This window comes from Acromyrmex echinatior, chromosome 3 (assembly GCF_024713525.1).
Source record: "Acromyrmex echinatior isolate Ae372 chromosome 3, ASM2471352v2, whole genome shotgun sequence".
Classification (NCBI taxonomy): domain Eukaryota; kingdom Metazoa; phylum Arthropoda; class Insecta; order Hymenoptera; family Formicidae; genus Acromyrmex; species Acromyrmex echinatior.
The window spans coordinates 15,358,877-15,376,491 of record NC_141854.1 but is presented as its reverse complement, the minus strand read 5'-3'; the positions used below and the strand labels follow the sequence as shown (position 1 = coordinate 15,376,491).

At 36.5% G+C, this 17,615-nt stretch overlaps 1 protein-coding gene across 1 annotated transcript; it reads left to right on the top strand.

Moving 5' to 3' along the window:
• Window positions 1–1,395: 1,395 nt before the first annotated feature.
• LOC105149423 (uncharacterized) lies at window positions 1,396–16,403 on the top strand. The gene is made up of 3 exons (XM_011061826.2): window positions 1,396–5,351; window positions 11,087–11,171; window positions 13,488–16,403. The coding sequence occupies exons 1-3, from the start codon at window positions 5,259–5,261 to the stop codon at window positions 13,634–13,636; spliced, it is 327 nt and encodes a 108-aa protein (XP_011060128.1). The 5' UTR covers window positions 1,396–5,258; the 3' UTR covers window positions 13,637–16,403.
• Window positions 16,404–17,615: the final 1,212 nt, after the last annotated feature.

Below are 17,615 nucleotides of genomic sequence, written 5' to 3'. Positions count from 1 at the left end.
TACATTTCTTCCTGCAGATATAGCTCCTCCTTAAACGGGATGTTCCTTCACTCATGTCGCGTGCCCTTGGCGAAAAAAATTCTTGCCGTCGTTGTATCCATTGCTCGTCTGCGAATCGTTGCGAAATTAATTTTTTTCTACGATTCGCGACATTTTTCTCACTCGCCGAGAGCACGTGAATTACGCCAAGCACGCGAGTCCTCTTAAAGACCACGTAGATGTTAGCCGCTTTTACTATGGGCGAACACCGTAAAAAGAGTTCTATACGACTCGCTGTCTTCTTCTCGTCTATTTTTCTCCTAATCTTCACCTCCTACGTTTCCATTTCCACACCCTCACAGCTTTTCCCGCGCTTTAGTTGCGATATTCTTGAGGCACGGAGGAGATGTATCCGATATATGTTAATATTTATATATCCTGAGCCCACACATCGATTCCTGGTCTCTCCCATTATTCTGTACAATCGCCACATCAAGCTCCGTTCCCCGGCAAAGATAGTTGATCGTCATCGAGAAGAAGGTCGGCGCTCTTATCGCGTTTTATCGTGCTCTCGCAAGTCGTATATTTCGAACGTGGAGTAAAAATAAATCCTGGAACACAGTATAAGTTTTTCTGCTTTACGTCGACTTCGATCGGTAATCACAAACGAATGAATTTTTTACGTTGTAATTAAATTCGCGTTGTCGTTGCCTTGATGAAATCCGATTTTATTTACGCTACGTTCGTAGTACACGGCTTCTGTATTTTCGGGAGACGATTTGGAATTTTGGATTGAAAAAATAGAATACGAGAATTGTTCAAAATAAAAGTTATTCCGATATTGATAATTAAAGCATGTGATATAACGGACTCGTTTCACTTATTGCGACCTTTTTCAATTATTCTGATATATTCCCACTTCATCATCCTGCGTTCCTTTCGCTTCCTCTCCAGCTTTCTTTGTTACTCATCGCTAAGCCTGCGTAAAATGTGCGTGTGTGCCTAATGAGCTCTTCCATAATGCTTGGCACAATAAGCCTCTTGTAAATATAAAATCTTGACGAAAAAGCTGAAGATCATAGCTCCAAAACGTAAATCGCTTGCATAATATTAATAAAATTTTATTTCAGAGGCAGTTTATCATCGCGATATTGGAGTTATTGATCTTCGCGGATCGTAACAATGCTACGCAACTGCGTGATAAGTTGAGAGGCAGTAAATGACATTTTTATCAACAATTGGTCTTTTTTTGTATAATTATTATATATTTATTATAATTCACGGAGAGAAAGGAAAAAGGAGAAAGAAAAGAAAGAAAAAGAGAGGCAGCGTTATAATAAATCCTGAAAATCTGTTCATACAATGTTGCAGAAAGCAATAGCTACATATATATATATATATATATATATATATATATATAAAATAAAAAAATATAGCTATACAGTGTATAATAAAAAAGTAAAAATTTATCCTGTCAGTTACAGCCTCGTACTTTATCGCAGCAAAATGATTTTCGCTAGCTGCTTCTAGTCGCGCTTCGTTTGCCGCTTTCGCCACGTTCGGCGAGCAGAGCCATTTCGCAGCGAATCGCAATCGGCAAATAACGTGGGTTATCTTCTCTTTTATAACGTCGACATAATTTCGCTGCGATTACAAACGCGCGCCGTGTGGCGAACCGATATCGATTGCGAACGATCGTATTCAGCCGCGATATTGCGGCTGCTAAAAGACAGCACAGCGGTCTGAAAAAAAAAGAACCAGGATGGCCGATGTAATTTGACGATTTGACGAATGCAATATACGACTGTACACGTATACGCGTATACATGTCGAGTAAGCAAATGCAATTACGCAAATACGTAAACGAAAGTTTATGGTTCTGCGTTCACGCATGGAGCAAATTAATCTGCAATCCCATATTCGCGGCGATTCGATAGTTTGTTGCCGCTCTCTAATCTTTCGGATACAACGAACGATACGCGAATGCAAATGATGGATATACGCGCAAAAAGTACATTTCAGAGCGTGATTGGTCTCTCCTACTATTAATGGTCGAACGGCGGCGATCTAGTTACTGCTTGTTTTGTTTGTTACGTGTTAAAGCACTTTATATCGACAGATGCCGAGAGAAGCCGCGGTTTCTGGAAATTCTAGTAGTAGTTCTGCTGTACTGTAATACGAGTAAGTCACTTGCTGCGCTCCGTGGCTAATAAAAATTATATGTGCTTTTGTAATATAGCCATCTTCATGATCCTTACCAGATTATTCGCCATTTAATAATATAATCAATATATTGCTGTCTATCTTCTTCTGCGCTAAAGAATTTGAACGCAAGCGACGCTTCTTGCATACCCGCATACCTGCGCCGATATTAAAAACCAACATGCAGCACTCTTTCCAATGTAAGTATCGCAGTAGCACTTTATTGTATTACATATGCAAGCTTTAGCTCTCCATCGTCATTCAACTGTATTTATTCTTATAATATATTTAATGAACTACTTTCTTATAGTGTTGGCACAGAATCACATTATAGGAGATTACGGATTTTATGTGCTTACTTCAACATTCTGTGTCTTTTCCATATGATATATACTTAGTTTAATAAGTAGTCCCCGATTTGCGTGCTAAGTGCATTCCCTGGAGACTAATGTGAAAATCAAATTCGTAAACGAGGGTATTTAACACACAGATAAGAGAATAATTAAATTTCTGAAAAGATTGCGATATATTTGCGAAAAACAGGATGAATAATCTATCCTGATGAGATATTAATGGAATGTTTCAATTAAAAATTTTCATTATAATAGGTTAACAGAGTTAAAAAAAAAAACACAGCAATTCGAGAAAAATGATCAAATAAATTGCAACAAATTGTGAAAGAGTAATTTAATTAATAAAGTTCGAAAAGATTTAACTTTCAGATTAATCTCTCTTCACTTTTATTTAGTCAATATTATTATATCTCAAAAATTTAAATTAGAAAATAAATGAGATATAATCAGAGATTTTTAAAATTTAAAATTAAGATTAAAAAGATGTCAGATTAATTTTGCTCGCTAGCGATTTTGATTCACACAGATCTGAAGTCGATTTTCTGGGAATGCATCGATCGCTCCAAATGGGAAGTCATCTGTACCTACTTGCCTGGTCAAACTGTCACCTCGACAAAACTCGATATAGACACTTACTAGCGCATGCGAACACGGTGTACTTGAAATGCAAAGCTTCATAGAGGAATGCACGAGAGCGTATTCGTTCGAAGGATTCGCTATCCGTGGCTATCTTATATTCGCGGGGTCAAGCCACGAGTTATATTATATCATAGACATGTATAGTTTAATATACTATGCAGTGCCATATACATATATACCTCTTGATTCGTTTGCAGCGCAAGAAATAAATCGGCGTGCGCGTGCGACTTCTAACGACAGGCTCTGTACGAGATGAATGTATGCCAGCCAAATACATATATGTATTACACGTATATATACATACACACACTGGTGCATGTTCAAGCGCGATCGTTCATGGTATCTCTTTCAACTTTCTGTTTCATGCTTGCCTTCGCCTGGATACCCCACCGCACGCGTCTTTCAACCGAAAATTCACCATGTGCATACCGTTTCCACTGCTTTGATCCCAACTCGACCGGTGCAATCCCGATGTCCTGTGAGAGGTCCACGTCGATCCAATCCTCTAATTGGTCTCCTGAAACATCCATGTGATCTATACGATGATTCCCGTCTGATCCTTGCTTCGCTCCGATCGAATTACACTCATGTGGCGATTGTGTGACAACTCTCCCGCTCGTACGTCGAAAATTTTCGCGACAAACTAAATATTAAACCGTCACGTTATTAATTAATGACTTAAAAAAACTTATTATCTGTCCGTAAAATTATCCCGTACATCTCACGATAAACGATAAATATGTAATAACAAAACGCGTATGCACGCATCGTCAATATTGTTGGTCGCACGCCACTTAAAATTCGATGCAAAATTGTCAATCATTTTTTTCGCGTTCGTTAACCAATCATACGACGAAACTCTGTGGTGATGGGTTGTCGGTGCTTTCTCTTCTTCCCCCTTCTGTCTTTTTTTTTTTATTTCTCACAATCACTGATCTCGTTTCGTTCGTTGGTGGCCACGCTGAATCGTTTGATAAATATTTGGCAAACGAATGAACGAAATAAAATGACATACGGATTCAAACATCATGCGACTCGCGATGATAAAACGAAAAATAAACGATATGATAATATTGATTATATATATATATATATATATATATATATATATATATATCCACGTGACGTATATAATCGTGGATGGGTGGCGGCGACCTGACACTGCGTTCTTGTTCTACGCTTTATCACGTGCTTCAATTCGACTGGTTGATTGATTTTTCCCGATTTTGCCTCTATCTGACCGTGCATACGTCTATATGTAATCTCCTATTTTCGACACACACACACATATATATATATTATTTATAATGAATATATATATACATATATATATATATTTATATATATTTATATATACATAACGTTGGCTTGGTATGTGTGCACCGCGCCGCATTATTTCGATGCCCGCCCATCAAATCTCGATGCCCCCGTGGACAAAATCGGAATTAATGTCTGTGCGGCACACCCTGGTACATGCATCCGTCGTTCATCGAATTTAATATGTGTATAATATTGCGCGCCCGAATACGCACGTACGTTCGCGCGCTCCAATACGCGTGGCAACCAACGCGCCGAAATCTTCTCGTTTGCACAACCATGCGTGTAAACGAACTCGAAAAAAAAAAATAATAATAATAATAAATAAATAAAACGACGGGCGCGATGACAAGCCGACGATTTACACTTTCGTTTTCCGTAATTTACGCTTTCATTTTTCTCGCGCTTTTTCACTCGTTACCGGCGTGTTTATCGGGAACGACGAACGGCTGCGGCCGCAATTTAACCGACGACTCATCATGTTCCTTCGTGGAGTGCTTAAAAAAATAAAATAAAATAAAATAAAATAATAACTCAAAATTAAATGAATGACACGTATAAAATATTTTTTTGGAACTGAACGATAAAACGAATTCGATCTCACTGTCGTACATGTACCTGGATGCTCCGAGGACACGCTCCACGCGTGTCTCCTTTGATCTGGTGCCTTCTCCACCGAATTCAACCGACTGTGGTAATGAATGACCACCAAAAAAACTACCGATACTTGAAAAAAATATACCGTACGAACACTGCCTCGTTTGCTGCATGTGGATCGCCTTAGCAGCCTTAGCCACTGTCGGGGCCCAAATGGTCCCTCAAAACGCTCACTGTGTCGTCTACACAGACAGCTGCGGACAGGTAGACTCATTATTGTAACCAGTTTTTTATCCGGTCTCGAATTTGCATCATAAGCGCCGAATTCGGATAATTGGGTGAGAGAAGTTTTAACGTGCATATCGTGCTGACTCCTCTGCTCGGCATGCAATTCTCTGAAGATCGTAATAGTGAAGACACAACCATTTCCACTGATTCGAACTTCAGGGAATCTTTCCTCATTTACGCATTGTTCTGCATAACATTGCGCGAATGATGAATTTCGTACATGACGTTACAACGTTCGTCTCTTTCTATCTAGATCGATCCTGTGGGATGTTCTTCGGATTTTAAAAATTGGATATTACGCGCTCTGATGCAAGCTCGAACTTTAATTGCTGCTAACCTTCAAGGTTAACGAGGGAAAAGGATGTTATCGCGGATATCGCTCGGATAAATGAACAGCTTTTCTTTTACTTGTGCACTGCTTAGGCAGCAGGAAACTTGACGTTTACACTTCAGTTCGGAGGAGCGAAACGTTATAATCCGCATCTCTCGGTAACCTTGGCTAACACGTAGCTTTCGGGGGCATCTCCCTCACGACTGCTCACCGCAACTATAACTGCGAATAACCACTGCCTTATCTGGTGTTTGTCTATTATTATTATTATATCAATAATTATTATTATGCTATTTCGAAAGCGTTGTCGTCACCTCTGTCCCCCTTGATCCGCCCCGCCCCCCCCCCCACATAAACATACAGACAGACATACACACTCATACATATAAACAACGTGCACACACGAACGAACCTATTCACGAAGAAAGAGATGCACGCTTCTTATACAGTAATTAGTATATTATGATTAGTACTTTTGCCATTAAACGGTTTGCCATGTATCTATATATTATACATATACATATTATTATATATCTATCATGCCATTGTCTTGAACCGCTTGTCTGATTAACGTTGCGCGTTATTTGTGGATGAGGATATTGTCGGGATGTCTTTTTAAACATTTCTTTGTATTCGTTACGACTGAATCTAATATGCTACGTCTAAGAGCAACTTCCTTGTACGCTTCAATATCTATTTGTTTATTTTTTCTCTCGCAGTGCATCTTATCGCAAGTAGCAATTACGTTATGGACAACTGTTACATGTCTGTCGGGCGTGTATACTGCATGCTCATTAATATTATAAAACTTAGGGAGCGCGTATATATCGAGAAACCAGAGGGCATGCAATACATTCTGAGTTCTATACAAACTTGTCATCGATATGTGGAAATTATGAATATTTTGCTAATATTTCTTGTTAAACACACTTTTTTTCTAAATTGCTTTGCATAGTTGGGTGATTTTTATTTCAGTGATATCAACTGTTTTTGTTTAATGTTCAAAGTACCTAAAAATTTGACTAAAAAAATGTTAAGTTATAATAAATCTATTAAAAATTAAAATTATTTCCTGAATATTTTTTTTTATAAACTAAGGATCGTGTTACTTTATATATACGTTCTGTAAATTATTTTACAGTATGAAATATATTGTACTATAATACTATAAAACAATTCATATTTATACACATATCACATCTTTTTGTGTCAAGAGATTTTTAAGAGAGAGAGTTGTGAAAAATCTATACTTCAATTTTAACATCATGCATTTTTATTGTTTCAGAGTAAAAATTGTCCAACTAAGAACTGGTTGTTCCATCTTCAAAATAAACTATATGGTAATTTACATGTTGGATAAACAAAAAAGTAAAAAAAGTAAAAGCATAAGAGAATAAGAAAGTAAAACAGTAAGCTGAAATTTACCGAAAGGTGGAACAACTCAGCCTAAACCAGTCACATTAAACAAGAGCCTTAGCAATTATAATCTATCTTTTTTTTTTTAAAAGGTATAGTTATAAGATAACTCGTATCTTCTGGTTAGTATCGTATGCATCGCGATGATATTACACACGAAATTCGTAATATTTTCCGCAATGTCCGCGAAAAAAAAAAATGTGTCGCACGTACGCAAAAGTTCGCCGACTTTATAATTATTTGATGTATCAAAATATTCCGAATTTTGAAGAAATTGGCAGATTATTTTGTCGGAGCTGTCGGCATTTTCATTGGGCAATGACAATGGCGTGATTTACGACATGTAGAATCAAAGGGCTGACTTTTGTGACGGAACATTGACGGGACATTGACGTATAACACTACTCTTCCATTTAGGATGTTTATGAGTAATGTATTTGTGCTCTTGCCTTCCGAATTAGCATATAGCCGCGAAAAGTGATGTTACGCAAAGAGTCGAAACAAACTGATGTGAAGAGAATTCGTGTAATTTTAAAAGGACGGATATGTCTGCTTTGAAAGATCGATCTTGACCGATTTGAGAGTTAAAATCTTTGTCATGACTTACAATTAGAACAGAAATACACGCAGCTTTCAGTTGAATCGCTCATTTCCGCTTACTTGGTCAAAAAACGTGTCTATTACGCTTGCACACTGATTGCTTTCGACGCAATTAACTTCCGACTGTGAGGCACAGAAAATAGTGTACATGGGCATGGAATAAAGAAGCGCGTGCGAGCTTTACGTCTGACCGTTATTCGAACCAGTAATCATTTTTCCATTATGACAAAGCTTTCCCTGCGCACGGAAAACTGATCGGACCTACCGATCGCTGCGCATCTATCGACAATAGTTTCTTACCCATATTTTTGGCTAGCTCTGTCGTTATGGTTGCGGAGTCGCAGTTGACATAGTGTGTTGAACTTATTTGCAGTAGAATATTATTAATTTGACGGCTTACGACATCCCACATCCATATTATACGATATTGCCGATAACCGCTGATTATCCAATCCCCCCTTTCTCGCCATTGCAGCCACTCTTGTCACTTTGGTTCGCTAGCGTGGATCACCCGGAGGACTCTCTTTTCTTCCGTAGCTTCAGTAGTGAGTGGATGTGTGTGTTTCGGTCCTGTAATTCACGCACGCGAACCAGATCGACGGTGAGCTGGCTTTTGGCAGCACATTAACGCTTGGGTGATGACACTGTATTATCATTGCTGATACACGACCGCGCTCGTCGTCATCACTCCGTCGCGAGACAGAGATTCGATCATTTAATCACACTTAGTATTTGGACAACTTTTCGAGTAACACCGATGATCACCCAAGCAACGATCCCCCTTCTCCCGGGCCATTATTTGCATGACCAGACTCTGTGTTCGTAGCGAGTTATCTCTTATGCAATTGCAAGAATTGTTTATTATAATTATAATGGTTAATATTATGGTTAAACCCACTTATTACTAGCGTTATTATTACGATTATTATTATATTGTTACCTATTAATGCTATTATGACTATGTTATTATTCTCATTACTATTATGTTTAAGATCTCTCTCTTCAACTTTTGTGTTAACTTCATTATTATTATCACAATTATTACAAGTACGCAGGCTAATCTTTTGTCGAGAATTATATGATGAAATAATTTATTAGCGTTACATTTTTTCGTGATACATTTTCATATATTTTGCACGCTTCTATGGTGAGCCTATGGTATACTTTCGCGTGATTATACTTTATTTCTTTAATTATTTTTTTTTAAATTTATTTTTTCGTATATCTGTCTGGTAGGTTGTTAATGCTTTGACCTAACGTTTTGCTAACACGAAAACCGTACTCTGGAATTTGATGTTTAATCTATTTGCTGCATTTGTCTCTTATATATATATTTCGGATATACGAATAATTCTTCTAGATACGAGTGTACGTGTGTGTTTCCGTGTGTGTGTACATATAATATGCATACATCTTTTGCCATCTTTTGGGTAATAAAAGGAACGGATAGTAATTGTAGCTGGGTGGAGTTTCCGCTTCCACTTGGGTCCACTTTATTCGTATTCTTTCGATGGCCAATGTTCTGCGATTCGCATTTATGTCTTTCTCTCTTCCATATGTTATTTGTTAAATGTGGAATTATATTCATGCTCGCGAAAAATATATATTGCTCGCTTATGATTCAATATATGACTTCAACGCGAACTGTTTTCTTGTCTCCGATGATACCTGGTGCGTTTTGGCGATATACGCAATCACATGATACATGCGTACATATTATATATATACATACACACATTTATATATGTAATTATCGTTCTTATCTTGCGCGAATCGCGTTTATATTATGTCGATGTCTAGCATCGTTTTTCGATACCGGATACGAGAGTGACGGAGAGAGGAAAAAGAGCGCAGGCGCAGAGAATTTCGAACATTCCTGCCAGATCTTTCCGTTGCTTTCGCGTATTTTGTTAATACTAAAATTTCAGTCTAGTCATTGTGTTGAATATATGGCCCGCCGAGAAGAGGGCTTCCAAACCTGATTCGCAAATTCTGTATAATGTTCACCAGCATAGGATACTTACGTACTTTGCGAAATAATTATACATGAAATGATATTATGACTCAAATTATAATAAATATTCGAACGTGACAATTACTATGCTGAATTTTAGTTGAAATCATAGTCTTTACGATATAATTTTTCCGGATGAAATTTGCGAATCAAATATCCTTGTTTCTAGGCGTGCTCCTTGCATACATTGTGTCCGGAATATCACGATTAGCATAACGAACGTGTCACACACACAACCGGCACGCGTTATAAACATAATACGACTTCCCTTGATTCTAGCCCAAGTCAAGCCAATTTTGCAAATCCCGACAAACCGTAAATTCGGTAGAGTTAACACGATTAGATGCAAGACTCTGTTGCAGTCGATTAGAATTATTTTAATTTTACACCACAATATATACATACTAAAATAGGAAATGTCCTGTTTGAAAAAAAAACAAAAGTTCTACTGCAAATTTATCACTTAATTCGTATGTGCGAATGCTCGGCGATTGTCTTTTATTTTGTCTTTAATAAATCGATCACGACGCGAAAATATGTCATTTAAGAAATTATTCATTTCAAATTAATCTGATCGCTTGATTATTCGCACATCGGTAGCACTTAATTAATATCCATATACAAACTGGTCTTCTAGAGCATGTAATGAACCATGAATATGCTCTAACACTGAAGAATCTGAAGTGTCTGATTGTGCGGAAGATCTCAGTGATCGTAGGAATGCTTAGAAATGTACCAAGGCCCGATATTTTTAATTACTAAGAATGCAGGAAACTTACATATCAATATTCTAAATTTAAAATAAGAAAAAGAAGAATAATGGATACTTCATGATTTCAACGCGTATTGTTTGATGCTTCCTTACAGCTCAATTAATACAATTTACTGATATTTAGTTTATCGACAATATTAATGAAGTACACAAACAAATACAATTATTTGTTGAGAATTATCGAGAATTATCGTATGCTGATGTATAATATATTCCTCACTTATCCAATGATTAAGACTGCCTTGCATGTCTGAAACTAATTTCGTGATTAACGAGTATGAATAAATGTATAACGTTGTTGTAGCACTTCTCAAATTCATTTCGAGATGCTGGATCATGAGATGGATTAAATTATCGGATACTGGTATTTTTGAGCAATCCTAAATAAAAGAGAGAGAGAATGCGAGAAAGAATGATATGTGAAATAAGATTACGTGTGTATGTATGAGAGTGATCTTGCAAGGGTGCATGTGTGTGTGCGTGTATGTGAGATACTATAAGTTTTTTTTTTTTTTGCAAATCGTTCATCTTTCGCCGATCTCATCCGTTATAAGAGTATCTGGCACATTTTCTTTCAGTTACTGGACACCCTCCCGGTGTGCCAAGATTTTAATCGACAAGTGTGCAACCGTCCCGCCTGCAAGTTTATTCATCTCAATGATGGTGAGTTATTCGCGCGTTATTGGCAAGTACAGGTTGATTATGTACGCTTAAATGAAAAACAAGTTAGTATCAGTTTATATGAAATGATGGAGACTATTATGGGAGAAAATGTTCCATGTTGGGATTATAATTAATGTTATAAAAAATATTAATTTTACAATAAAGGCATATCTTTTATTGTTACACGGAAGAACGATTTTGCCAAAGTGTTAAAAAATTTGGCTATAGTTACAGATCTGAAAATAATTTTTGTTAAACTACCAAAATAATTATATAAAATGTTTAAGCCGATTGCTAGAATGTAAACATTTTTTACGACATTACTCATCATGCTCGAGTTTTCTATTATTTTGATGATTCCGACAAAATTATTTTTGGATCTGTATATCTAGCTACTTTTGAATGTTTTAACAAAATCTCATTCTCTCTGCATATATTTTACGATATGTTGTCACATTTAATTATCTATATTTTTCTCAGATACGTTTAATTAAAATTTATTAATCTTTGATATTGAGTTGTAGATTGTGTTCATATTTTTACCTCTTTTACTTTTCATGCGTTTCACTGATTGAAAGATTTATATTAAAAAATTCAAATGCGAAATCATACGACTACGTTTATACTGCTGAATGCGCAATGGGAATACGAGCCAATATCTCGAAGAACATTTAACTCGTTTAATTGATATTCATTGAGCGCTTTGGCGATTTTCAAATTTCTCTTTGGTCACACAGATTGATTTCAGTAACGAGATTTCCGGTAAAATCGGCAGTTTCGGTAAAGTAAGCGTTTCGAGCGACGGCAGAAATTCGGCTATTGAAATTCCTCCACGACGGAACTATTCCCCGCAAGCAGCGGGCATCGGCGATTATGGCCTTGTCTTTCGTCCACCGATCGATTCTACGCGAACTTGCCAATTCTCTCTGCGTGCGAGACGCGTCGCAATTACGTACAATAAATCATTCGCGATTTTATCGCTTGAAGGAGTCCGATTGTCGTTCTACGCTTTTATTTTACTTCCGTTTTGCGACGTCGTTGGCGGTGTCGATCGGTGCCTTCATTATTCTTCGTATTATTAGAAGCCATCGTTACAGCATGTCTTGCTTTCACATTTAGCATGCGAATGATCTTTGCGAGTGTAATGAGACTCTCCCCCTTTGTCAAGCTGCCGTGTCAATTAGATTCTATTCGCGATAATGAGCAAGTAATGTTACTCAAGATGTGAACGAGAAAGTGCTTCTCGTCAATTCTCCAAACAATTAGCGATACTTTTTGCACAATCAATTGCAAACAATATACACTTGAATAACGAATGTATTTCTATCGCAGCAAATTTGCATCAATTCCTTTGATGTCATTGAACGATTGAGAATATTTATGCATTGCACTCTATGAATATTGCAATCAATGTCAAGTTTCTTTAAAGTCTTTCTCTGGATATTAAATAATTTGTACCGTTATACATCAAAAGAGATAATTTTGTATGAGGAAGCATCTTTTTGTACTCATTGCATTTATACGTTTAAATATGTTTAAATTTATGTATATAATATACTTTAAATTATAATTCTGTTAAAATAATTTTCATAATTTGAACGATAAAGCTTTTTTTATTAGTTTCATAAACTTAACCTTCTTGGCAATGATTCATTTGAATCAAAAGCGAAATTTTTTGAATAATTGTACATTCTGTACGATTAGTATTATGAATTTTTAAATCATTGAAAAAAATTTAAACTTTTTTGTTTAGTTGCTAAAGTTTATAAAGGTTTTGTACTTTATACATTTTGTATTTTAAACAGGATGCTTTAAAACTCACAATTAGATGTAGTTTTCATAGCTGTACTTAATTGGAGAATATATTTTAATTTTTACATTTGTAGCCCAAAAACTATTAATATCTCGATTTTGCATGGAAAGAACAATTTTTGTTGAAGTATCTAAAAACTTAAATAGATACAGATCTGAGAAAAATAATTTTGTTGTCAATCATCAAAATAATTATGTAAATAAAAACTCCATTGTGATGAGCAACGATGCAAAAAGTTTTAATTATAGTAATCAGCTTGAGTGTTCTAAATAATTATTACGATAGTTTGACAAAATTATTTTTAGATTGTATCTAACTAATGCTAAATTTTTAGATATAATAAAACTATTTTTTTTTTCCATATGGAACATTATTTTTGACACTGTAGTCTCTGCGCGAAAGAAGCGCGATCGAATTGTGTTTCCAATACTAACGATATATTTACAATTAACTAATGATATGTGTGAACAATCGACTGACCTGATTTTCTAATGAATTTTCAGGAAACGTGGAGGTGATTGACAACCGTGTAACGGTGTGCAGAGACGCAGTGAAGGGTGCGTGCATGCGACCTCAGTGTAAATATTACCACATACCGGTCGCGTTGCCGCCGGCGCCTCTGATGGCGATCGCATCGTCTGCCTCGCCTTAGGGTTACTTTTGCCAGCGGCTAACGCTGGGACCGCAAGAGGAAACGAGGAAGAAGATTCGATAAGTTTGCGCGAACACGCATCTCCGTACATGTCGGGATTATTGTGCATCGAGGCGGCATCAGTAGCGACACCGGCGAACAAAGCGTATGAGAAGAAATGGAGGCACACCGAATATCGCCGTTCTTGTCGTCGATTCGATTTAGCTTCAACAGCACGTCGATATTCCTCCGCGACATTCCTTTCCGATGTACATGCTTATAATGCACACGCACGAATGTGCGAACGCACGTTCAGGTGACAGGGGGGAAATAGCGCGCGGTAGGAAGAATAAGAGTAGGAAAACGTTGCCGAAGAGAGGTTTCTGTTCGGCATGAAGTCGGAACGGAGAAGGAAGAAAATACATATAAGCCCGAAAGTTCTTGCATATGTAAGAGACGTTGTTGCCGAAAGAGAAGACTGAAAGAGAAAGAATTTTGGGTGATTGGATCGTGGAAGTTGAAAGACCGAGTAATCCGGTAAATCGTTGCGTCGTCGTGAAGATTGTATCATCAAAGTATTCGTTAGAAACGCAGCGAGCTAGTGAGCAAAGTCTTCCTTAATGTCGTCTTTTTTTCTTTCGATTTATATTTGGCTTCCCACGCATCGTGTAAGGGTAAATAAACTCGAAACGATTCGGAATAATTCGTAAAACCGGAGCGGTATTTCAACTTTCACGATACTCTTATTTTTTTTCGTTAACTCGCTGGGTCTTTCGGAACGAGTGTAAAGCATCGACGGGAAAACAATGACAACGTTTTGTCCCAGCGGGTAAACATGAAACTTGAATACATCGGGATCCATTCTTCTCGCGATCGAGCGAGTTAGCGAACAATGACCCGCGGTTCAGTATCGTTTAAGTTTCTATGACTTCTCATTGACGTGGCGAAGTCGCATCAGCTCCTTTCTCGGTCTTAATTAATAATCGATGAATAATAGTTTTTTCGAGGGCAGCAAAAAGCTGAAGAAATAAGTTTTATTCTCGATTTTGAAATCTTGCTTTTATGATATCGATATTTCGAATACAATTATTTTTGTTCTATGATCGAAAAATAGAAGAAACAAGAAAGAGTCATATATAAAATACTATATAAGACACTTGTCTTATACAGCAACTTGCAACATTAGCAACGTTAGCAATATTATTACAATATTACTGACGGAACGTTGATGCAACATTGTTGGAATGTCTTGTATATTGTATAGGATCTTTCTTCATCTCTTTTTCATCATAGAAAGAAATAATTGCATTATGTTTTGCAAAGATATGAATGACGTTTATAATAGATTTTATATTTTCTATGTTTGCGAGAACTTCACATTCTCTTATATCTACAATTTTCTTCCTTTTCCCAATTTCTGACATGCACTCAGTGTCTTCTTTCGCCGTGACGTGTGATGCACGTTCGCGCAATGCAAGACATGCTCGTTAGAAAATCCGAAGAGAGTTTGTCTCGAAATATTGTTCTATAAAGGCGTATATTAATATTATACATATAATTATATTATATATTTACGCCAGATTTCGGCGTAAGAAAGAAATCGTAACCTTATCACACATAAGTAGATTAGCTAGGGGCCGCGAATCAACGCGATGAAACAAATGACCGAAGAACACTGATTTTGAAGAAAAAGAAGAAGAGAAACGTATATAATACAAAATATAACGACGATAAAATATCACCGAGATGATGAGAGAATTTACACGAGATATGATATAACGCGGCGAACGCATAACGAAGTTTTTTATACTCGTATATAACAAATCTCAATTATATTTTGTTTTTATGATAATAATGTAAACGCCTGTGTGTATATACGTACGAGGAGAGACATGTATATGTATATGTATGCATATGCGAGAGGGTGTAACGATTTCGCTCGAAGAGGAGCATAATAGTTATCGGCGGATTGATTGGCGGCAATTAGATGAGAGGCGAAGTGAGGTAATGGTCGGAAATGGTCGAAATTTCAGAAACTGCGAAGCGATCAATTCTCTCGCGCGAGAGGAATAGAAAGCCTTAATGAGGTTTACACCGGCTATTTGACTTTCGACCGTCTTACTTGATTCGCGAGAACCGAGCAAACGCCGAAAATCGCACATTCTATAGGCTGGTAAACACTAATTAATTATTACACTACGACAAATGTATATGACAAATTTATATGCATACGATAAGAAATTATATTTAATTAAAGGTAGGCTCTCTTCAGGGGGAGTTGGAAGTATAAAACAAGAGCGATCGCGAGAGGAGATATCGCGAGATATTCTTGGTGCGTACGAAAGCTGCCGAGAGAGACGAGAGGAATCGTTTTATATATCTGCTCTTCGAGACAAATGAAAAAAAAAAAAATGAAACAATCGATCCGCTGGATCGCGTGTATAGGTTTACACGATTGATAGGGAATAAGTTTATACGTTGTTTCAGTCTTCGTAAATACGCGACCCTTCGTAATTACTTTAATTATTGCGTTAATTATCCTTTAATCTAATAATTATTCATTTCCCGTGAAGGACCCCCCTCCATCGATCGAGTCTTTCGTCATTAAATGCATTCTTCATGATAATTCTTTCGTGCACGCTTAATTGCATCTTTGAAGGTAACTCTCTACGATTACGCGTGCACTTTGCATATATACATATATATATATTCGCGTTTGCGAATCTCATTTCTTTCCACAGTTAAAAATTTAAACGATACATTCTCGCGTCCAGAAAAAAAAAACAAATATTCCGAACAATATTTTTTTACAAGGTATACATATATACGTCGAAAATATTAATGTTAAGGCACGCTTGCGGATCTAATTTCCTTGAAAATATCTCGTGGGCTGATGCTCACTCGATAGAATTTGCTCTGGAGAGTCATTCTCAGAGTTTAATTTCATAAAGTATGCCATCAGTCTAAGACTTTGAAAATTTCATTACATATGCTAACACTTACAAATATGTGGCAATGCTTGAAAGACATTTTACCGTCCAGGAGAGGCTTACACCAACTTTCCCGACCAACGACACGATATGATCTATCGAATATTCATACCGAAATATATTGCGAAATGAAAAATGCACTTTTGAACTAGTCATGATGATGGGACAGGATCCTTCACAACTTCCCTTTTTGTACTGTTAGATAATATTATATTCTTTTTTTTAAACTTAGTTAATGCATTAATCGTTTAATTGTTTAATCGATCACATTGATGATAGTTTTAAATAATTATTTAAACGAAATTTAGGAATATAACAAAGTACTCTAACGACAAAATAAGAATAAGCCTACGGATATAAAATAATAAATAAAAATAAAATTAAACGAGTGATTAAAGAGTTAAGCAAGTAAATGTTCCTGTACAGCATTTAAGAATCAAAGGACACTCTTATCAAAGCAAAAGGAAAAAACAGATTATACACCTTTGGTATTAGAAGGGAAAGATCCGAGGCTGGCGAATATAGTTGGAAGTTCAACTTTGTAAATTACTCGTGTACATAAAATAGTATTAATGCGTGAGAAATAACTCTCGAGGTTTTAGAGTAGACAGAATAAAAGTACTGAGGATTCTAGGAACGTCATCGGTTTTCAAATTTGTTTGTTAAACAAATCTACGGACGATCGAAAAGAGCGTGTTTTAGACGCGTGTAATCCGTTTTATAACTTGCATGTACTCCTTTGCGACGAATCGTTCAAATTTTAATGTTAATCTTTCAAACGCGTTTTCTTCCTTTCATTAATATACTTCTCTCTCGACACTGTGATTCTAGTCATGTGTTCGAAATCATTTAATAATATCTTCGTCCCTTGATATTGTCGCTTCTTAATATTCATGATAATTCGTACGTTTGTAATTTTTTATTTACTTTTTCGTCTTTAAAGTATCATTGAGTATGTGATAGGTGGCTACAAACGTAACTCAAGAGGGATATACATGTAAATTCATCGA

Excerpts from the sequence above, each read along its gene's own strand:
- LOC105149423 (XM_011061826.2), top strand. The coding sequence starts at position 5,259 with ATGTGGATCGCCTTAGCAGCCTTAGCCACTGTCGGGGCCCAAATGGTC. Across the intron at positions 5,352-11,086 it reads ACACAGACAGCTGCGGACAG|TTACTGGACACCCTCCCGGT; the intron begins GTAGACTCATTA and ends ATTTTCTTTCAG. Across the intron at positions 11,172-13,487 it reads GTTTATTCATCTCAATGATG|GAAACGTGGAGGTGATTGAC; the intron begins GTGAGTTATTCG and ends ATGAATTTTCAG.